The 23,467-nt window shown below is 33.5% G+C and overlaps 1 protein-coding gene across 7 annotated transcripts in view; it reads left to right on the forward strand.

Moving 5' to 3' along the window:
• NUP98 (nucleoporin 98 and 96 precursor) overlaps positions 1-23,467 on the forward strand; it is an 81,640-nt gene that overhangs the window by 26,832 nt on the left and 31,341 nt on the right. For 5 of the 7 annotated variants that reach the window (XM_032489229.1, XM_032489228.1, XM_032489230.1 and 2 more), the window contains 6 exons: positions 4,373-4,465; positions 9,534-9,674; positions 14,744-14,877; positions 17,622-17,809; positions 21,111-21,227; positions 22,401-22,696. In XM_032489229.1, the coding sequence (XP_032345120.1) occupies positions 4,373-4,465; positions 9,534-9,674; positions 14,744-14,877; positions 17,622-17,809; positions 21,111-21,227; positions 22,401-22,696 (969 nt within the window). The remainder of the gene's footprint in view (positions 1-4,372; positions 4,466-9,533; positions 9,675-14,743; positions 14,878-17,621; positions 17,810-21,110; positions 21,228-22,400; positions 22,697-23,467) is intronic. The other 2 variants (XM_032489233.1, XM_032489234.1) reach the window with 1 other exon arrangement.

Genomic DNA, 23,467 nt, shown 5'->3' on the forward strand with positions numbered 1-23,467 from the left:
ACCATCTTATGTCTGATTTTTTCTGCCCCTTAGGAACTAATTTTGCTCCATTTGAAAATGCATGGGGTTTTCTTGTTTTTTTTTTTTGTAGCATACTTTATGTTCAGGATTAAATATATTTTCTCTCTGACAAGGTGTTTGTAGGGGCTATACTTGATAAAATTTTCTGGTCTGAAATGTATTTGCTGTTACTCCATGGTTGCAAATTTCTGATTTGTTTGGAGATTTTGTTTGTTGTATAAATGTTGTACTTAACGTTCAGTGATTTGAAAGTGAAAACTCTCGATTTATTTCATATGCCTCACTAACCTACGTACTGAATTTGAATTGTCCTTTATTTAATTTTTATCCTCAGTGCTATAGAGTAGGTGCTCACTAAAAGTCTGTTAATGAATTAAAGAATGAATAAGTGGGACCCTAACAGGAAACACTTCTTATAAGTCAAATGGGGGTTGCAGATGGCAAGTTTTGTTTTATCCTTGGGTGAATTTATCATTCCATTACTACCCTAGAGGGATCCAGATCTAAGTAAGTCTCTCTTTGATGTTCCTATTGTCTTTTTTTTTTTTATTTTAATTTTTATTTTGAGGGAGGAGGTAATTAGGTTAATCCATTTATTTATTTTTGGAGGAGGTGCTGCGGATTGAATCCAGAACCTGATGCATGCTAAGCATGTGCTCTACCACTTGAGCTATATCCCACCCCACAACCCATGTTCCTGTTGTCTTAGGAAACTGTCAACTTTGATGTTGTGGCAGAGATAATCTTCTGATTTGGGAAAAAGTCATATAACAGATCTGGAAATGGAATAAGGTTGCACAAAGATTTGTAGCATCACTATGTCATTGTTAGTGGCATGTTACCCAGTATGGAATTGTGTTTCATTATGGTGGTGATAAATGCACAGTTAAAGGTCGGGTTACCTGCTATAGTTGATGTTCCCACATCCTTAGGTCATTCTTTAGAGTCATCAGTTCATTTTCTTAATAATTATTCCTAACAGGGATGAGTTTAAGATTAAGTGATTATATGACAGTGTCTGAATTTCTGAATGAACGAAAGAGACTGTTACAGGAGAGAAATTACAGGCAGGATGTCAACACTTGTGAGCAACAGTTTAAAGAGGTTGAAGGTGGTAGGGAGGGTGTAACTCAGTGGTAGAGTGTTCACTTAGCATGCATGAGGTCCTGGGTTCAATTCCCAGTACCTCCATTAATAAATAAATAAACAAGCCTAATTACTGCACCCCCCAAAAAATCAAAGACAAAAAAGAGGTTGAAGGTCTTTTGGTTATTGAGAAAATAGTAAAGATAGTACTGGGTAATACGTTGTTGATTCTTCATGCTACGTGGTTAAGGGAACAGTTGAGCTATTTGTATATATAAACATCTGATTTTTTAAGCTAATTTTTAAAAACTGAGACATAATTGACAAATAGCATGTTAATTTCAGGTATGTAACATAAAGGTCCAATATCTGTATATGTTGTGAAATAATTACCACAATAAGTCTAGGTATCATTTGTCATCATATGTAGGTAAACATTTTTTTTCTTGTGATGGAAATTTTAAGATCTACTCTTAGCAATTTTCAAATACGCAGTACAGTATTTCTAACCACAGTCACCATGCTGTACATTAAATCCCCCGGACTTACTTGTTTTATAACTAGGAATTTGTACCTTTTGACCCCCTTTCTCACATTTCATCTATCAACCCACCCTCTGTCACCAATCTGTTCTCTATATCTATGAGCTCATTTTTTGTTGTTGCTGTTTTTTAGATCCACAAAGAAGTAAGATCATATTTATTTATTTGTCTTTGTCTGGCTTAACTCAGTTAGCATAATGCCCATAAAGTCTATACATGTTGCACAAGTGCAAAGATTTCATTGCATTTTGTGGCTGAATAATATTTCATGTTATGTATACACTATGTTTTCTTTACCCATTCATCTATAGATGTGCACTTAGATTTCTTCTATGTGTTGCCTATTGTAAATAATGCTGATGTGAATATTGGGGTGCATCTATCTTTCCAAATTAGTGTTTTTGTTTTCTTTAGATACACATGCAGGAGTGAAATTGCTGGATCCTACGATAGTTCTATTTTCAACTTTTTAAGGACCTTCCATACTATATAGTTTTCCATTGTGGCTGCTTCATACATTCCCACCAGCCGTGCATGAGGATTCCTTTTTCTCCACATTCTCACCAACACTTGTTATTTGTTGTCTTTTTGATGATAGTAGCCATTCTGACAGGTGTGAGGTGATATCTCATAGTGGTTTTGATTTGCATTTCCCTAATGATTAGTGATGCTGAGCATTTTTTCATGTACCCGTTGGCCATCTGTATGTCTTTTTTTTTAAATTGAAGTATAGTCAGTTACAATGTGTCAATTTCTGATGTACAGCATAATGTCCCAGTCATGCATATATATACACACACACATACTCATTTTCATATTCTTTTTCATTAAAGGTTGTTACAAGATAACTGAACATAGTTCCCTGTGCTATGCAGAAGAAATTTGTTTTATATGTCCTTTTCCCATTCAATAGATTGCCTTTTCATTTTGTTGATGGTTTCCTTTGCTCTGTGTAGAGGCTGTTTTAGTTTGATATAGTCCAACTTGTTTATTTTTCTTTTGTTGACTTTGCTTTTGGTGTGAAATCCAAAAACATCATCAAGATAGTGCTTACCCACTATTCTTCCTTCTGGGAGTTTTATGGTTTGAGATCTTATTTTCAAGTCTTTAATCCATTTTGTGCATGGTGTAAGATAATGGTCCAGTTTTATTCTTTTGCATATGGTTGTCCAGTTTTCCCAATACCGTTTATTAAAGAGACTGTCCTTTCTCCACTTTATATTCTTAGCTTCTTTGTCGTAAATTAATTGACCATTAGTTAATTGTTCTTAATTTTAATTTAAAATTGTTTTGAAATAACAGAGTTGATAAACCATTGTCAGTAAGAATCTGAGGAAATGTGTGGTATAAACAGTGTAAGTTGGGACTTAATTCCCTCCTGTGGGTTTGAGGTAGTTCACAAGTATCTCGTTTTCTACTGTTATGGGAAGATCCTTTTTGGTTAAATTCTAACTCAGAAAGAAAAGGAACATCTCTAAGTACATTTTCTAGTTTTTTCTTTAAAGAAAATTGATTGTGCTTGAGTAGGCAGTGCTCCATTTTTGTAGCATAGCTTATTAATTAACACAAAAGATGTAATGAATGCATGGATTAAATGTATTGAGATTACGTCAGATTACTTGCTTGGATTTTAAATTAGAAGTATGTTTTCACACTGTTTAATTATTTACCTTTTTTTCTTGATATTTTTTATTTTTCATTCAGAAATAATCCAAATATTGGCATGACAAAATATAATATTCTTAGTTTGTGATACTGACATATATTCCAAGGCACTTTGTTTTCTCTGTTATGTTTTGAACTTGTTCCCCTCCATGATGTCTTTTAAAAAGACTTTAGGTGTTTCACAAACAGAATTTGCTGGCCAATGATGATTGCCCCCTCCCTTATCAAAAGAGGTTGATGATGTTTTCATTAGCTGTTTTGAAGAAACTTTCTTGTGTGTATGTCTGAAGGAAAGAGAAATGATAGCAGTGATGTGATGTGTAGGTGTCTGTGGGGAGACTGGTGGATTTTAGAGGGGAATCACAGGATTTTCTCTAAGTGATGAGTCATAGTGAAGGAGGATAGTTTGTTCAACTCTCCATCGTCTCTGATAATGAAACAGTTCAACTCAAGGAAAGTTATTCATAGATTATCTTCTCTTTTTAATACCAGCTGGCTGAATCTTTGAGTACCCCTATGAGCTGAGTGAGTCTGACACCATTAAAGCTCCTCATGTGTGATCAGTCATACATTACTATTCATACAGGGTCCATCTGTTCAAAACAAAAGCTGCTGTAGAGATTTTTATAGGTAATTTTCTCTTAGCAAGAACCTTTAGTTTCAGTAAAGTGTCTTTGTTGACTGTCATAAGTTTGAGGGAATTAGTTTTTCTTCTAATAATTCAACATGAAACATAAAATGGATAGTTTGAGCCTTACAAAGGAAAAATTCCCCAAGCTCAAGCACAATCATTCTGCTTTAATATTGGGTGTTATCCTATATTGAATTGATACTTCAAGTCTGAAATATAATTAATAGGAAGATTGTGGCGTCTGTTTACAGTTAACAAAATTAAACAAACAAAAAAGGGTTAAATTAGCCTACCATTTAGGATTTCTAAGTATCAATAACTGAAAGGATGTGAAGCTTAGGGTCAGACTGCTTTGTTTTAAATTCCCTTGTACAGGAAATTGAAAGTTGTGTTGAAGTACAGTCCACTCATTCTTTTGTCCTTCCAGGGTTCGGCACAAATACCAGTGGGAATAGTATTTTTGGAAGTAAGCCAGGACCTGGGACTCTGGGAACTGGGCTTGGTGCAGGATTTGGAACAGGTAAGGAACTGTACCACGAGATTTAGGAAGTGATACAACTTGCCTTTTTAATTGCTGGAACTGAAGACCTCTGTTTAATCATATGTGTGGAAATAAGAGGCCTGGCATTTCCTTTTCACAAATGGATTTATAAAACATTCCCGTGTACTTTATTAGGTTTTAAAACACTGTCACATTTACCTTAGAGGTTGTATGTTCCCTTTCTACAAAATGTTTGTCCTCTGATAGTCCTGGTCTACCTGAGATTTTCAGCATTTAATGTGAGACTTGTCAGTATGATGACATTATTAACTTTAAGTTCCCCTGTGTTTTCTTTGTAACAGGGATTTGAGACCTTGAACTGTTAATTAAGCTTTATTACCACAATAGTAGTGCAGGAGTATGAGAACATGGTGAGATAATTAACAAATATGCTGAGGTTTTGCAAAGACTGTGCACACTTCTCAGTTCTTTTCACCTTTTTATAGTGCTAAAATGTCAGGACTTTGTCTCTAACCCTGCTGTTGATAATTATTTTTCAGTGCCTTTGAAGACATGGTCCCTTCTACCTGCCCAGCTGTTTTAAACAGTTCGGGGCGGGGGGGTGGTCATAAAATGAATAAGTGCTTGTACATTTCAACAAGGTAGTTTAAGAATATAGTTTTGCCCAGTTCATCAATTCATCTGACCATGGATTTGGTCAATTAGTTACAAACTAAAGCTATCTGGACAGTATCCCTCTCCTTTTTTAATAGAACCTCATTTTGTACTCTATGAGTGATTTCCTTTTGTTTTCTTTTAAAAATAAAAGATATAGTTACTTTTTTTAAAATTCGGCAATATGGAAATATCATAAAAAGTCTACATTTTTTAGCAGTGAAGTAACAGCTGTTGAAAGTTTGGTATGTATCTTGTTAAACCCCTTTATATACATTTTTCAAATATGGATAAATATATATATATATACACACATACATACACATGCATGCACATGTTTGTACAAATATGTGTTCTCTATATAGAATTTTTATGATACTCTTAAAAGGAAGCCATAGCCTACTTTTTAAACAAAAGGCTGAGATGTATCAGTTGGATGTAATATTAATGCAGTTGGTTGCAACAGCATTTTAAAAAATTAACTAGAATTTTTAAAAAACATTCTACATTGCAAGATTAAGTATTGATTTATTTTAACTTTTGTTTTAGTTATATGTATGTGTGTTACGGGTCTTAGTGTATTTCATATTATGCACTGCAGTCAAAAATGTTTAAACTGAAAACAACTGCCTTGTTTCATTTTTTTCATTTCCCATGACATTTTTGGCATATATTTTGTCTTTGGGGCAGTATATGTGGATTTAACTCATTTTTTAAAAAATAACTGTTTTAGTATTCCATTGTATGTAAACATGCATGTATATACATGAGTACCTGCATACATCATAATTTATTTAGCTTTTCCCATATTGATGGACATTTGAGTTATTTGATGTTAGCAATGCAGTACTGAACATCTGTGTTACATAATTTTGTGTGTGGTAGTGATTCTATAGGATTGATACTTAGAATTGGGAATTATGTCAGAAGATTACACTATTTTGACTTTTGGTCAGTCTTGCTAACTTTAATTTGCCTTCCAAAAAGAATGCCAGTTTACATTTTTGCTCAATATTTTATAAAAGGGCTCATTTTCCCATACTCTTCCACATTGTTGGCCTTTGTCATCTTTGTGTGTGCGTGATAGTGGAAGTTGGTATGTTCTATTGTGCACTTCACTGATTGCTGGTGAAGGATAACCTTGTGTATGTCTACTGGCCATTTGAATCTTTCAATTCTCTATTTATAATATTTGATTTTTTTTTTTTTCCAGAATGCTTTATATATAGTGGATATTAACTCCTTTTGGTTGTATGGTAAACTTCCTTTTGAGCTTTTGAGCTTATTCAAATTCTACCACATATATTTTGCAAGAAATAAAAACAGAAAAGCTCTAGTTTTTTGTACAGTGTGATTCCTAAACTTAAGCAGAATATAACATCTGATATCAGTGTTCTCTCCTAATCCCAAAGGAAAAAAAAATAGCTTTGGCATAGGCTTTTTCAAGGTAGTTTTGACTAGATAACTTATGAACTATAAACCTAAGTCCAGGTAGGATGCTACTCTGGTATCTGTTACAGATATTTCATTAGTCTTTGTCATTTAATTTTGTTTATGGTATCTTCATGTACAAGTTTTATTTTTGTGTGATCATAGTTGTCATTCTCTCCTCTTTGGCTTGAGTCTTGTGGGTTATGATTAGCAATGCTTTCTCCTATAGTCCAAGGTTATAAAGTGTTCTGTAACTTTTTCCCTAATGCTGTGTCTTCTGTTCCACAGTAATGTAATATCTCAGCCTTTTTGTTTGAATATATTCGGTTTTCCTTCAACAGTTGTACCTCACAGACAATGAATCTCATTTTCTTTGCTGTTATATATTCCTAATTCATGCCTTGTCCATATAAACTAAAAGTCATACAATTAATAAAGAATTTTACACCCCCAGCTTTATCAATAGATCATGGGGTAGTGAATCACTGAGCACACTATTGAAGTTCTTTGATGATCACATCTGCTAAAGCAGACTTGTGACTTTGAGACAAATGTGTCTGAGATTGTCGTATATAAATACCCACATTAATGAATTCTGCATTTCATGATACTGTAAGTAGAATAAATTGTAGCTTTGGACTGTTTGGGGTGGGCATTAACTAAGTGAATATTCCTGTACAATTTCTTGTTTTAAGTGATAGAGATTCAACTCATACCTCAATAGAAGTACATTTTCATGTAACATAGGCAAAGCTTTGGGTACTTCATGAGTAATAGACTATAGACATCTTAAACGTACAAATACATAAATTTTTGTATACTAGATTTAAGTGACCAATCTTAGTATAAAATGTTTTAAATTATCTTTTGGCATGTGAGGTTTTTTTTTTTTTTCTCCTGATATGCTCAGACTAAGGAACGCTCATTAAATCATGGGTGCATCAGTTTATTGTTTCACAGTGATATTAACTATCATTAGCACTATCAGTAGTATGTCATTTTCTTGGTAGTCTTTTAGTAATATTAAGAAATTTTAGTTCTTAAAATTTTCTATGAAGCAATAATAAATTTAAGGGTGTATCTAGTAAAAGTTTGTTGTGCTAAGATATACACAGAAAAATCTATCCAAAGCTAATACAGATTATAGATAAAATTAAATTAACATTTATTAGAAGATCTCAAAGGAACATAACCATTTTTACTTATTCCTTGAGCATCCCTGGAGTTTTTAGGACCACGATTACCATGGTGTACCCATATTTCTTCCTTAAGACTCCTACAAGTAGTCCTAATTACAGTACATTTCATGAATTGACATTATCATACATCAGAATGTCCCTCAACTTGTGTATTATTAGTAAGTCCTTTGATTAAACATAAAAAGCCATTTGTGCATAATATAAGACAGATCTGGATAAAACACATTTTTTTTCTTTTATGGGTTATTAAAATACAGTGATTATTAGACTGTTTCATGATTCTTCCTTCAGGGCTAATGCAAATACACACCCATCTAGAACAGAAATTTTTATCCATTTTGTGTATTCGGGTTACATCTAAGCTTTTGTTTGGGGAGTAAGGAAGTATTTGTTCCCTGAGGGTGGGCGGAAGAATCCTGAAATTTTTGCTATAAATTATGTCCTTGAGGTGTAATATAATAATAGTTTTTCTTGAAATTTTCACCAATTTCTAATGGTTTGGAACTTTAAAAGAAGTCTTAATCCCTCTATCAAAGCTGGGCTTTTCAAGGTGAAATAATCCTATTGGTAAATTGTTATCTTATTAATGAGGTTAGACAGGGTATGTTTTGTCCATTTAGTAGTCACCCTCACTAATTTTAGTATGCATTTTCTTATTATAAACTTCCTATCTTTTTTTTTTTTTTGGTTGAGATCTCAAAGCAGTTTCCATTTGATTTTTTTGTGCTCCAAATAAATGTTTGAAGTGATTTTCCTGATAAACCATATCTCTGTCAAGAAGCATTGATATGTTCAGATCTTCCAAATTGCCAATAACTTTTTAAGGAGAGAGGGGGTGGAAAAATGTTTTTAATTTATGCCAATAACTTTAACTTATTCTAAAAAACTAAATTCTTCCCATTTTACACTTTAAAAATCACTACTGACAACAAGGTCCATTAAAAATTCATTAGGCTTTAAAATATAGGTTTCTGCAACAGGTTACCTCCTAGTGAAAATATATTTTTATTCCATCCACTGATTCATGCTGAAACTTGAATCTGTGTAGTAGCCTCATCACAAGGCATTTAGCTTTTTATTTTTAAAAAAACTGTCTGAAATAGTTTTCATGAGGTGGTATACTTGAAAATGTTACTTTTTGCTCTTCAAAGAAGATTTATTGGACTTAGTTTTTTCTGTAGCCTGCATGTTAGTCAAAAATATGATATAATTGGTCCAGCTGAGTATTTTGATTTGCAGATATTGAAATTTAAGGAAAACTACCACTTTAAAATTCTTTTGAAATCTGTTTTACTATTGAGTAGCCGTTAAGAGCTCTGGCTGTATTATCAGGTGCATCAAGGTTTGAACTCTGCTTTCACCACTTACTACATTTGTGACATTGAGCTAATTACTAAACTCTCCATTTTCTCTTCTGTAAAATGGGGATAATAGTTCCAGCTTCAGGCTTGTGAAGATTAAATGAGATGATACTAGCTAATATGTAATGAATGTTAGTATCTACCAGACATCTTCTAAATGCTTAATATGTGTTTGTTCGTTTTAATCTTAGCATAAATATCTCAGCTATGTATTATTATCTCACGTTATAGTTGAGGAAACTGAAGCACAGAGAGGTTGTCTGTGATATAATGTGTTCAGCACAGTCCCTGGCACATAGTTAGCATTTACTGTGTTAGCTTTTGGTTAAAGTGAGTGGTTATTATGAAGTTTCCAAATGTTTTATATTTTTAAATAACTGACCTTTGGCATCACATTCAAAGGATCTTCTGTGGCGCTTTTCTTTCCTCTTGTCTCCATAGCTCTTGGTGCTGGACAGGCATCTTTGTTTGGGAACAACCAACCTAAGATTGGAGGGCCTCTTGGTACAGGAGCCTTTGGGGCCCCTGGATTTAATACTACGACAGCCACTTTGGGCTTTGGAGCCCCCCAGGCCTCAGTAGGTAAGTGTCAGTCACTTTAGAAGGCTTTACTCATTTTATTTCTTGCTAATACTTAACTTGCTGACTTGATTTTCCACCCCACCCTATCCCATCTCTATCAAAGCGGTACACATACACAGGTCATTAAACAATCGTGTAGTGCTTAAGGACTTACAATAGATCCTGGCCTTCCCCACTTCCCCACTCCCAGGCCTGCTCCCCCAAGAAACCCCTTTTGTTAACAACTTTTAATTCATTTGGTGTATATGTAACTTCATATCTCTAAATGATGTGCTTATGTTGCTGTGTTTTGCTTAAGTCTACGTGTATTTGACTTGTTAATGGCAGGTGAGAATTTAGCTCAGTTATCACCTCTGTTCTTTATTCACTTCTCCCAGTATTGCTTTGTTTACTAAATTCCCTGAGTTTAGTTTATCTATTAAAGTGTTTTTCATACTTTCATTTGAATACCCCTTCCCAGTTTTTGTGGTATCTGCCTACCACCTTTATTATTTCTAACTTAAAATTAAGTTACTTTATAACTTAAATATATAGTTTTTGTAAGAAAATTGTTTTACCAAAAATAGAAAACTGTTATCACTTGGCAAAAATAGGGTAACTGAGATGGATGGATGGATGGATGCAAGAAAGGAAAAGAAGGAAGAAACGAAGAAGTTAATCTCTATACCATTAAATTCATTTCCTATACTATCATGATCCATGTTCCACATTTTGAGAACCTTTGTAAATTTAAGTCATGTTTTTACATTCTTTTCTTACTCTTTCAACTGGGAGATGGTATTTCTTTAGTTCCCTTGGTCAAGTAAGGCTAGTAGTGCCCTTCCTTACCCTTCTCTCTCTCTTATTTCTTTGCCTTCTTTATATTTTTGTATTGATAAGGTTGATAAGGTACTCTCTGTTAATTATTACTAAAGAAAATTTTAAAATTGCAAGTGAACACAGCATTTTATTTTATAACCATGAAAACATTGCTACCTAGCCAAGTATACCTTTCTCACACAGCTTTTTCTTTCTCCTAGAACTTCTAATTCTTTTTTTCTCTTGCATTACCAGTCCTTATCTCCTTCCTAAACTAGTCCAAATTCTTAAGGGTGGTTATCAGAGTTCTTTTACCCTGGATACCTCATTCTTGGATCTCTCTGTCCTCCTGCAGCAGTATGAACTCTGATTACTCCCTAAGTCTTCAGCCTTGCTCTGGGATATTCCCTTCAAGTCTGTTCAGTGGGATCTGCTGTGTCCTAGTTAGAGTTTTCTTCTTTATCTGTTTCCTAAGTTTTCTGGAGTATATCTTCAAGTTAAATGTATATGAAGGGTAAACTTTGATTACTTACAGTTCTGAAAAACATCTTCATTTGTTCCACATACTTTAATGTTACGGAATCCTGGTGTAAAAATAATTCACCCTCAGAACTTTGACTGTATTTCTTCTTGCATTAACCATTACTGATAAGAAGTCTGATGCCTTTCTGATTCTTGAAACTTGTTCCTTCTACTCCCACAAGCATGTAGGTTTGTTCCGTTGTTCTGAAATTTCAGTGATTTGCTTACACCTTTTCTGTCTCAATGTATGCTTTTTTCACCAATTTTTCTACTTTCTAAGAGTTGTTTGTTTTTTTTTTAATTTTCTTCTTAATCATCTTTTGGATTTTTGTTTTTGACTGAAGAATTCTTTCTTATTCTCTGGAAGTTCCTCTTTTCAAGTATCCAGTTCTTAGATGCAATTTACTCTTGAAATTCTGAATTTGTTATTTGGCATTAAAATTTTGTTTTAGGATTCTTCTGTTCTTTAAATCTTCAGGTTTATTTTTGTTTTGATCCTACTCTTTAATACTCAGTGATACTTTCCATTCATATTTAAGAATAAAATAATAAAAATCTCACCAGCAACGTGTGTATCTGGGTAGAGCTTTTTCATCAGTAGGTTTCGCTTGATAAGTAATCCAAGAATCAGCTGTTAGCCACAGATCCTCTAAATGTTGGAATGCCACATTTTAAACTCTGGGATGATTCAAGTACAAACTGGTTGCCCTCATTCATTTCATAAATTAACTTGATTTCATCAGAGGCAGTCTCTCTGCTATTTTGACTTACCTGTTGAGCATCAGGGATTAGGATGACAGGGTGCGGTAGTTGTTTTGTATATATACTTTGCATTAGTTCTTCTCCCCTTCTACTTTCAGTCTCACTTCATCAAATTTAGTGTTCTTGAATCCCTAACCTTTCTGGGATTCAAGCGGATATTCCCCTCCTTTGGCTATAATCCCTTTTGAGTGTACTCTTTAAAGTATAGTTTACTCTCTCATGCTTTATCACTCTGTCCACTTCTTTCCCCTACAGATTTGTTACATTTTCTCATCTGTTCGTTTATTACCTTCCTATTTTCTGTCATTGTGGGTTATTTAGATACATTAATTTAAAAAAATGTTTTTTAATGGAGGTACTGGGAATTGAACCCAGGACCTCATGCATGCTATAAGCATGCACTCTACTGCTGAGCCATTACCCTACCCACCTTAATTTGTTTTAACTATAGATTTTAATTAGGTCTTTGGAGGTAGCAGAGGTGAATTAGAATTCTGATTAACTTCTGTGTGAAAATTAGAATCAGTTGTATCATTAAAAATTATGTTTTCATTTTATTTCTTTTCCTTAGTTTTTTCTATTATTATTCTTTTCCTTAATTTTAATTTCAGTAGGAGGTAGCATAAATATCATAACCTACCATTTTCACTTAGATAGCCTTTTGAATGGTTTTTAACAATCCATCTTTTCCCAAAGCCAATTAGAAGTTCCTGACACACAACTTTGATATTACAGTTTCATACAATAGTGTTACTGCCCATTTAAATGTCATTGTATTGACTTTTAAAATGTACATCTTTGCATCACAAGACTTAGAAAGTACTTTAGAACTTGTGGGAGCCCCTTGCTTGTCTTAAAAGCCTCAATTATGGTGGCTTCCTTACAGGTCAGTCCCATCCATTTTTTTATTTAGGTTGTTTAGAAACCAAACGCTGCTGTTATAGAATTCCCACCCAGTGGTTTACTTTTACCTCCCAAAGCCAAGCAAAATCATTCTCCTACAATTTTTTTTTTGTGATAATCCTATTGCCTTTCTTTGAGATCATCAGTTTCTTTTGTTCTCAGAATACTTGATTTTTATACTTCTTTCTTATCTCTTTAATCATTTTGTTATGATGTGGTTTTTCAGTATGCTTTCAAATTATTATGACCAGAACTGAATATAACACCAATGGTAGCTTATACTAGTGCTTATGCTTGCTTGTTCTTTTAGTTTTGCTAACTTACCAGCTCTCTTTTCTATATTTTGAAATCATAGTTAACACAGAGAAAATTTCATATTTAAACATACAAAAATAAAAACATCCTCATATACTTTTTATGTTTGGATTTGTTGAAGGAAGTTTTTACTTGAGCAAGCCTAGGGCAGGTGACCTGTATTTGTGAAATGATGGGATCAGCTGGTGCTGGTCAGTATTTTCTTTTTAATGTATAATTGGTTGTCAAGTAACAAACTGAATAGTGAATATTAGAGTTCTTTAAAAATATCCACGTTTTCTTTAGTCTCATTGAGTAGTCCACAGACCATTATGTTATTCTGTAACACTATGTACCAAAAGCTACTTTTCTATATTTTTTTCTCTCCAGTAGTTTTAAATTGGGTTTAGGAACTTTCTGAATACAGATGATGTACTATATGATCTTTAAATCAACATCTGTTCTGAGTTTCACAGTCCTGAGCAAATTTGCACTCTCCTTAAATGTCAATGTAGTGTTTTAATATATAATACATACAGCAAATTTTAAGAAAGTTTAATTTGACTAAAGTGAACCTACCTTTTTTTTTTCACTTTAGGCGTTTGTCCTGTGATTGTTGTGTCTTTTCCCCCCTATTAGATTTTTCAAAATGTTTTATTTGTGACACTCCTTTAATGTGGATTATCTTACTATATTTTGGCTTTAGCCTTATTTTAAATGTTTATAAAGGGAAAAGTATTTTTGTTTCTAAAATAACTAAAGTGTGATTTAATTTTTTATCAGTATTTTTTGAAATAATTTATCTTGCAGAGAGGTTTATCAATCAAGGTATAATGCAGATAGTTGTGGGATTTTTTGTTGTTTTCTTTTTACTGTGTGCAGTTGTGTATCATTGTTCCTGTCTGTGACTGATGACATGGTTGTTCTTACACTTTGAAAGAAAATTAGACTAATGGGGTCATCTGTTTTCCTTTTAATTTTTATTTAAATGTAATATGGATATACCAAATGCAAATAATAAATACAGGGATCCCTTAACAGCCATTTTCATTTTTTGTCTGCGGCCCTTCTTCCTCTATATTCTCAGTATATTTATTATTTTTTATTCTGGAATTTTTACTTAGTAAATTAAATCAAAGATACTTATTTCCACCTGTAAAAACAGTGGTGTTTTTAATAACTACTTAATCCACCATGTTGATGAATCATGATTTTTGCAACTGTTAACTTAATGTTGACATAGGTTGTTTCCAAGTCTTGACTATTACAGATAATTTTCAGGAAAAATTACAAACATTTCTTTGTTTTCTTTCTAGTTTAATTACGTCCTTGGGTTAAATTTTCATTATTGAAATTATTAGGTTAAAAAATATAAAAACAATACTTGCTCTATGTGCTGTCATATTGTTACTTTTAGACAGATTAAACCAATTTGCCTAGAAGTCAGACTGCATCCCTTTTTATACAACTGTGACATTGATAATGAGGGAGATATAAAATATTTCTTCAAGGTTGTTTTGATTTACGTTTCTATCATTATTAGCAATAAAACACCCAAGTACAATGTTACTTGTGTTGTCTCTTATGGAATGCCTCCTTGTATCTTTGGCCTTTGGTTTATTTGATTGTTGGTTTTCTTTGCACTTTGCTTGCCTGCCCCCACCAGTAATGCCATTGAGTTAGTCTGAACATTTTGAAGAGTATATCACCAAAAAGAGTCTTGAGTTCTTTGATTCAAAGCACTGGGTCCTTGAACTAACATCTTGCTTTTTCTTTTCTTTTTAAAAAAGCTTTGACAGATCCAAATGCCTCTGCTGCCCAGCAGGCTGTTCTCCAACAGCACATCAACAGTCTGACATATTCACCTTTTGGAGACTCTCCTCTCTTCCGGAATCCCATGTCAGACCCTAAGAAGAAAGAAGAGGTAAATATAGGATGTTTCTATAAAATCTGCTCTCAGAGTAGGAGAAACTCAGTGTCAGAATGCAGCTTCTTAGTTATATAGCCTAAGCAAAGTTGGATGTAATTAAGTTTTTATGACACATTATGCTCTTACCAAGCCAGAGGATAAATTATTTTTGTGTCTAGAAGGCAGCATGACAACCAGTGAAATGAGTATTACACAGGAGAGGAAGGCTGAGACTTGTCATCAGATACTATCCACATTTTATAGTTGAACAAACTAAGGCTCAAGTGGCAAGTTAAAAATATTTTCTCCTAATTTCTGTATAACTTTGTCTTAATCTCTTAGGCTTTAGAAATGATCTTCTGCTCACTGTGTTTTGTGTGGCATTAAAAGTAGTCTTTGGTCTGTTTAATCCTTGTTTTACCACTTACATTGTATGAGATGTTGGGCATCTCTTTTTGCCTGTCTTCAGTGTGTTTCATCTATAAACTGGGAATAGCATTACTGTTCAGTGTTCAGAATTAAAGTTGCTCAGTATATAGAAATTATTATTCAGTCATTTATATCATCTCATTTAGTCCTCAGCCTGTTCTTTTCTTTTTCAGTTTTATTAAGATATAAGTGACAAACAGTACTGTGTAACTTTAAGGTGTACAACATAGTGTACTTAGATACATTATGAAGTGATTATTACAGTAAGTTTAATGAACATCCATAATCTCATATAGATAGAAAATTGAGGAAATAGAGAAAAATGTATTTTCCCTTGTGATAAGAACTCTTAGGATTTGCTCTCTTTAACAGTCTTCTTAACAGCTTTCCTATATAAAACCTACAGGAGTGTTAATTGTATTATGTTGTACATTACATCCCTAGTACTTAATTTATCTTATAACTGGAAGTTTGTACCTTTTGAATGTCTTTATCTAATTCCCCATCCTCCAACCCCCTGCCTGTGGTAACCATAAATCTGATCTCTTTGTCTGTGGGTTTGTTTGTTTTTGAAGTGTAATTGACCTACAACATTACGTTAGTTTCTGTTACACAACATACTGATTTGATATTTTTATGCATTTCAGAATCAGTCACCATAATAAGTCTGGTTACTGTCTGTCACCACAATGAGATTATTACATAGTTATTTACTATATTCCCTGCACTATACATTTCATACCTATGACTCATTTATTTGGCAACTCAAAGTTTGTACCTGTTAGTCTCCCTTATTTCTTTCCTCCCCTCACTCTGCTGTTTTCTGGCAACCTCCTTTTTGTTCTCTGTATCTGTGACTATTTCTGTTGAGTTATGTTTGTTCATTTGTTTTTTATTTATTATTGTATTATTTTAATTATTTTATTTTGGGGGGAGGAGGTAATTAGATTTATTTATTTTTAGAGGAGGTACTGGGAATTGAACCCAGGACCTCGTGCATGCTTAGTATGCGCTCTACCACTTGAGCTAAACCCTCCCCCCGCTCATTTGTTTTTTTAGATTCCACGTATAAGTGAAATTGTGTACTATTTTTTCCATTTTATTTCATGTAGCATAATACCCTCAGGGTCCATCCATGTTGTCACAGATGGCAAGGTTTCATTCTTTTTAATGGCTGAGTACCTCAGCTGGTCCTTAAATTGAACCAGTAACTAGATTTAATGAGAAGCAAAATACGAAGTTAGAGTGCTTTTTACACCAGAAATTAACAGGACATTGTAAACTGACTATACTTGAGTTTTTCTTTTTTAATTAAGAAATAATTTATGGTTAAAAAAATAAAGTGCTTTTTAAAGTGCTGTGTAAACATAGGCTGTAATTAGATGACAATTATATGTTGACCTGATCAAGGAACATAATTTTAGGTCCCTAAATATTTGCTAGTCATTGTGTTCAGCACTAAGGATACAAAATGAAAATAAATAAGTTCTTATCTGAGAGTTTTCTGTCTAGTTAGGAAGATCATACCTGTACATTCATGGCTGTCCCTCAGTTTTTCTTGAAGCATAAGATTTTTGGTTTAATTGAAAAATAATTAGGCTTAGGAATTTTTGATATTATATTTTCTTAAAATGAATATAAATATTATCTTTGTTTTAGAAAACAAAACAATTGCAGGCTGCTCTCTTTTGTAAGATGGAGAGAAATGCACAAAGTACATTAATATGTTCTGTTAGTACATTTTGATTTACAAAGCACTTCAAATGCAGTATCTCAATTACATTTTTAAACAAATCAGACAAACCCATTGAAGTGAGGTCTGGAGAGATGAATAAAAATCAATTATAGAGAAATAGGCAGTTCAGTTAGCATTCGCACTAGCATTCACACATATATACAAAGTTGGGTGTTCTGGGAGCCAGGATTCCAAAAGGTATGTAGTAGATGAATGGCAGAGATGAAGTTTGAACTCTGGTATTATGATTTTTTTTTAATTGAAGCACGGTCAGTTACAATGTGTCAGTCTCTGGTGTACAGCACAATATCCCAGTCATGCATATACGTGCATATATTCGTTTATATGTTTTTTTCCATTAGAGGTTATTACAAGATATTGAACATAGTTCCCTGTGCTATACGGAAGAAACTTCTTTTTAATCTGTTTTTATATATAGTGGCTAACGTTTACAAATCTCAAACTCCCAAATTTATCCCTTCCCACCTGCTTTCCCCAGCAACCATAAGGTTGGTTGTTTACTAAGTCTGCAAGTCTGTTTCTGTTTTGTAGATGAATTCATAGTGTCTTTTTTTTTTTTTTTTTTTCTTTTCAGAGATTGAAACCAACAAATCCAGCAGCCCAAAAGGCTCTCACAACACCTACTCATTATAAACTGACACCCCGCCCTGCCACCAGAGTCCGACCAAAGGCTTTACAAACAACAGGCACAGCCAAGTCACATCTCTTTGATGGATTGGATGATGACGAACCATCCTTAGCCAATGGAGCATTCATGCCCAAGTGAGTTTTTGTTAAATGTAAAATATTAATATAAACTAAGTATAAAACTATTTACTTAAATGTGCTACAAATGTTATACAGTCTTTTTAATTTGAAAAAAATGGAATATCATGAAGAAGAATAAAAATGACTTGATCATTCCCAGGGGTAATCATAGTTAACATAAAAATGTTTTGGTTAATATGCTTCTAGTTTTGCTTGTGCATGTTACTTGGTTTTGTTTTTGAGAAATTAGTACTTACATAATTTTATTTTAAACAGAATACACTATTTTCTTACAACTCAAATTGGCCAAACCAATTTAAGAAAAACAAAAACTATAGGGATATTTGTTTTAATTCCCATACATACAGATATTGAATAAATAATAAATTAAATAATTACACAGAAAATAACTTCAGGAAAGTATATAGAAGAGTTGTTGGTAAACATTGAAAATTATGCTTAAAGTATGCATTAGAGCAAACATGCTGTAGAGTGTTGTTATGTATACACAGGGAAAAAACTAGAGAAAAATACATACCAAACTGTTAACAGTAGCTAACATCTGGTAAGTATTTCAGGGCATTTCATTTCTAGATTTGTTTTTCTGGAGACATAGCTAAACATACATACACATGCACACACAGGCTTTTTATTTATTTTTGAACATCAAATACTTTTCTAATCAGAAAGAAAAGGGTTTTTTGTTTTCCTTTGTTTTTGTTTTAAAGCGTTGGAGAGAAGTGGGAATTTATCACTTGCAATTCTTTGTCATCATTCCTTTTTTCCCCCTTAAAAATATGTTGGGTTGCTGCTTCAGAAAAGATAGAAAGTCCAATTTATACATTACTTAAAACATTGTTGGATTATTTTGAAGGCAGTGACTTGTGTATAATTCATGTTTATGTCCCCAGCATTTAGCAAATTGTTTGGTATAGAGTAGATAAAAAGGGCTTAGATTCACCTTTTTCAGTCCGATCGTCAGATCAGCAACTTTAAGGGCAGTTTCCCCAGGCCTTAGGATTTACAAGTATGATATACAAATAGAAAAGATTGGAGTGCAAAGGCACACATTTTGCTTTTAATACCGTGTCCCCTTCTCAGCTTCCACTTCTGTGATGTTGCTCTTAACAGTCTTTATTTAATGTATCAGAAGTACTTATACAGTTATTCTGTCCCTCTTCCTTGATTTACTTTGAATGACTTCCAGGAACCCCACATTTTCCCGTTTTAGTTCCTACCTTACTGGTTGCTCTTTCCGTCTTTCTTGCTGGTTCCTCTTTTTCCTGGCCTCTTAAAGTTGAAATGTCCCTAGGCCCAGTTCTTGATCACTTTATCTTTACTCGCTTCCAAAGTGATTAATTTAATTCGGGGCTTTTAAAATATCTATAGGCTAATAATTTTTTATCTCCAGCCTGGACCTCCCTCCTGTACTTTAAATTCTTATATGTAGCCCTACTCAACATCTCTACTTGCATATCTAATAGACATTTCAAAATTAATATATCCAACACCTGAGCTCCTGATCTTCCACCTTAAAGCTCTTTCATCTAAAAACCTTCCCTACTGCAGGTAATTGCATTTCTGTCACTCTAGTTGCTCAGGCAAAACTTTGGAATCATCATTGACTTTTTTCATACATTCCATATCTAAACCATCAGCAGATCTTTGTTGTACCTTTAAAAATTATCCAGAATCTGTTGTAGATATCTCACATTTTGTTTATCCATTTGTCTGTTGGTGAACATTTAGGTTGTTTTTACCTTTTAGCTATGCAAATAGTGCTGCTACGAATGTTAGTATACAAATATCTGAGTCCCTGGCTTCAATTCTATTGGGTATATTCCTAGGACTGGAATTGTTTGGTCCTACATTAATTCTGTATTTAACCTTTTAAAGAATTGCCAAACTGTTGTCTATAGCAGCCGTCCATTTTACATTTCTACCAGCATTGCACAGTGTTTCTATTTTCTCCATATTCTTATCAGCACTTGTTATATTCTGGTTGGTCTGTTATGTTTATCATAGCCATACTAGTGGATGTGAAGTGGTACCTCATGTTTGTAATTTACATTTCCTTTTTGATTAGTAATGTTGCATATCTTATCATGGGGTTATTGGCCATTTGTCTTCTTGGCAGAAAACTTCTTGGCAGTAACTGGAGTTCAAGGATAATGATATTAATGTTCAGAGGTTTTTTTTTTTTTTTATGATGGGTGCTTATTGAAATGAGTCAAAGCTGAACTTAGGGCCACCTGCTTTTTACTTTTAGTCCTCTTTTAACTTCAGTGGTAAAGACTTTCCAGGTCCCAACACAAAACAAGTGGCATTCACTAGTGCCCCATCACCTTGGTGGCTCAGTCTGTGTCTCCCTGGTTCCACAAGACTGTCAAGTGCACCATCAGGCTCTTAGTCTTCCTCTTGGAATCACAAAAGTTCCCAGGAGAAAAATAACCCCAAATACCAGACATCTCCCTGTGCCACTGTCTCCCTAGGTTGCTGGTACAGTCATTTTTCACTATCTAGTTGGCTCTCAGTGCCTAAGTGGAGGTTAATTAAGATATCTTATAATCCTAAAAATACGTTTTTTTCAGATATATGTATATATATCTGAATTGCTTTGCTATACACCTCAAACTAACATTGTAAATCAACTACACTTCAATAAACAATAAAATTTTGAAAAAAATATCTTATGTGCTCTTCTGCCTAAAGCTTGTTTACTGTAGAGGTTCTTGCCTCAAGTAAACCTACTGTATACACAAACCTAAACATTTCAGGTATTTGTGATCATTTGCATCATTAGATATCAGAGTTTTTTACTACTCTTTTTTTTTTTAAAGAAATCTTCCTCATTTAATCAACAAATACCTATTCTCCTATTTTCCTTCAAGGCAGCATACCAAGTTCTATGGAGGAGCAGACATAAATCTTGACTGCCAAAAAAGAAAAAATACTTAAAGAGAGAAAAGTCATGTAGAGAAATAATTGAAATATACAACATAGTGTGATAAGTAAACTAGTGTCTGGGCAAAGTGCTCAGGAAGTTCAGAAAAGTTAGAATGTTTTCAAGGGGATTTCCTTACTTGGTTTTGATGTGCTTCGCTTATTCTGCCAAACACTACAGTGTAATATGTTTGAGATTTTATGTTCTGATTATGTATTGATGGGAAAAGTTTGTGAATTGAATTTCTTAGGTCAGTTTTAGAGGTATGTGAGTTGAATAAGAGTGCCCTTTTCGACTCCAGGTTTTAAGATAATGTATGTGACCTAATTATGTGTGCCTGAGTTCTTTTTTTCCTTTGGTCTCTGATTATAGGAAGAGCATTAAGAAGTTGGTTTTGAAAAACCTTAATAATAGCAATCTCTTCTCTCCTGTTAATCGTGATTCAGAAGATCTAGCTTCACCGTCTGATTTTCCAGAAAATGGAGAGAGGTAAACAATTCTGCTTTGGGTTATTTCTGGTAGAGAGCCCTGTTCTCATTTTGAAGAGATTCTGAGTTTAAAACTGACTCATGCTATGAAAATTTATGAAGTTTGGTGAATATTGCATAGAAGTATTACAGCACATGAGCACCTGGAAATTATGTCATGTTTTTGCTTCTTGAGTACTTTATCCCTTAAAATGATTGTTTTTCTAATTTAGTTCTGCAAAACTGTTTTGTTATCCATGTATGTCATTTTGGACAGGGTTAGCATGCATATGACACCCCTTGCCCCCCTAAAAATAAGGGATATTTTGTTTGTGATCATTATTAATGTGATACGTAGTTGTAACCAACTAAACAACAACCAAAAACACCCATTAGAGAAATACATAAAGGAAGAAGTGCAGTTGTATACACTAATCTTTAATAATTTGGTATATATTTTTAGGGTTTTTAGAGATTATGCATGAATGATATAATCTGTAACCTGCTTATTTCCACTTATTTTATTATAAACACCTTTCCACATTGATACGAATAATCTGCCCCATCTTTAATGACGCTGTAACTATTGTGAATGTAAGATAATTCAGTCAGTCTTCTAGTGGAGGTCATTTAGATTATTTTGGTATTCCTATATTTAGAATTATGCTTCAGTGAAAAATCCTTGTATGTATGTCCTTGCACTCCTGTTTTCTTCTCTTTGGATAACAATTTTGATTTTTCATTAATGAAGCATTTTCCAATACCTTGCTGAATTCTAATACCTTGCTATTAAAAATCTAAAAATTCAGTTTTTTATTTTGAAATTCACCACTGATGATTTGACCCCCACATAGTAGAGCGCGCACACACACACACCCAACTAAAAATTGGAATGCTCACATTCATTCATTCATTCATGAAAATATTTCAGTTAAAAGCATGGAATCTATAGCCAGATTTTATAGTGATTATTTTTCTGTGACCTTTGACAAGTTATTTTTCTGTGTCTGAGTTTTCTATAAAATAGAATGATAGTAACCTATTGTTTACAAGATTATTATAAGAACTTTTAATACATGGAATAAGCTAGAACAGTGCAAGATACTTAGTAAAGGCTTAGTAATGGTTGACTGCTATCATTGTTACTACTACTATTACAAGGGGCTAAGGTATTTTTTATTTTCTCCCTTTTCAGATTCAGTTTTCTGAGCAAACCAGTTGATGAGAACCATCAGCAGGATGGAGATGATGATTCTCTTGTGTCACGTTTTTATACTAACCCTATTGCCAAACCCATTCCTCAAACCCCAGAGAGTGCTGGAAATAAACATAACAGCAGCAACAATGTGGATGACACCATTGTTGCATTAAACATGCGTGCTGCCTTGCGAAATGGGCTGGAAGGAAGCAGTGAAGAGACCTCTTTTCATGAGGAGTCACTGCAGGATGACCGAGAAGAAATAGAAAATACTTACAATATGCATCCGGCAGGTCAGACTCAGATCCTCACATGAGTAATCTCTTACCAGTCTTTTGTGACCTCTTGTTTGTCACAGGTTTTCAACATAGTAGAAGTCAGCTTTCTGAACTTTTAAATCTTTTTTATTGCATTTTATGGAAGTTAACATTTAAACACTTTTCACTGGTGCTTTGGTTGATTTGTAATTCATATTTTGTACTTTTGGTGTAGTTAATACTCATTTTATTAAGTATCCTGGTATAATTTAAATATATCATATTTTATAGCCACAGAGACTATTCTCATAACTTTTCCTAGCCTTATAACCTCACATAGATTGCTTATTGGTTTTTTAATTAAAATGATAGCAGTAATTACTTATCATATGAGGTTTTTGAGATTCAAGTAGATTAAGCGTGTAAACCATAATGACTAGTATATGGATTCATGTGTTAGTGGTTGCTATGGTTATTTATTATCACCTCAGTTTTGTGCTTTTCTTTTTTTGCTCCCAACAATGAACTGATTAGTTTTTCCCAACTAAGCCATGAAACAACTAGTATAAACTGCAAAATTGTAATATGTTGATCAGATGCTTAAAGTTTGCCTTTTTTCTGTGTTGATTTAACGTCTCATTTGGGTTTTGATGAATGTCATTTCCCCTCCCCCCATTTTTAAAAGCTGAGGTGCAATTTATATAGTGAGGTGCCTAGATCTTAAATGTGCATTTCAGTGAATTTTGACATATATATTCTCAAGTGTCCAGTACTTAATCAAGAGATAGAATATTTCTTTCATCCTGG

The sequence above is a fragment of the Camelus ferus genome, chromosome 10, assembly GCF_009834535.1.
Source record: "Camelus ferus isolate YT-003-E chromosome 10, BCGSAC_Cfer_1.0, whole genome shotgun sequence".
Classification (NCBI taxonomy): domain Eukaryota; kingdom Metazoa; phylum Chordata; class Mammalia; order Artiodactyla; family Camelidae; genus Camelus; species Camelus ferus.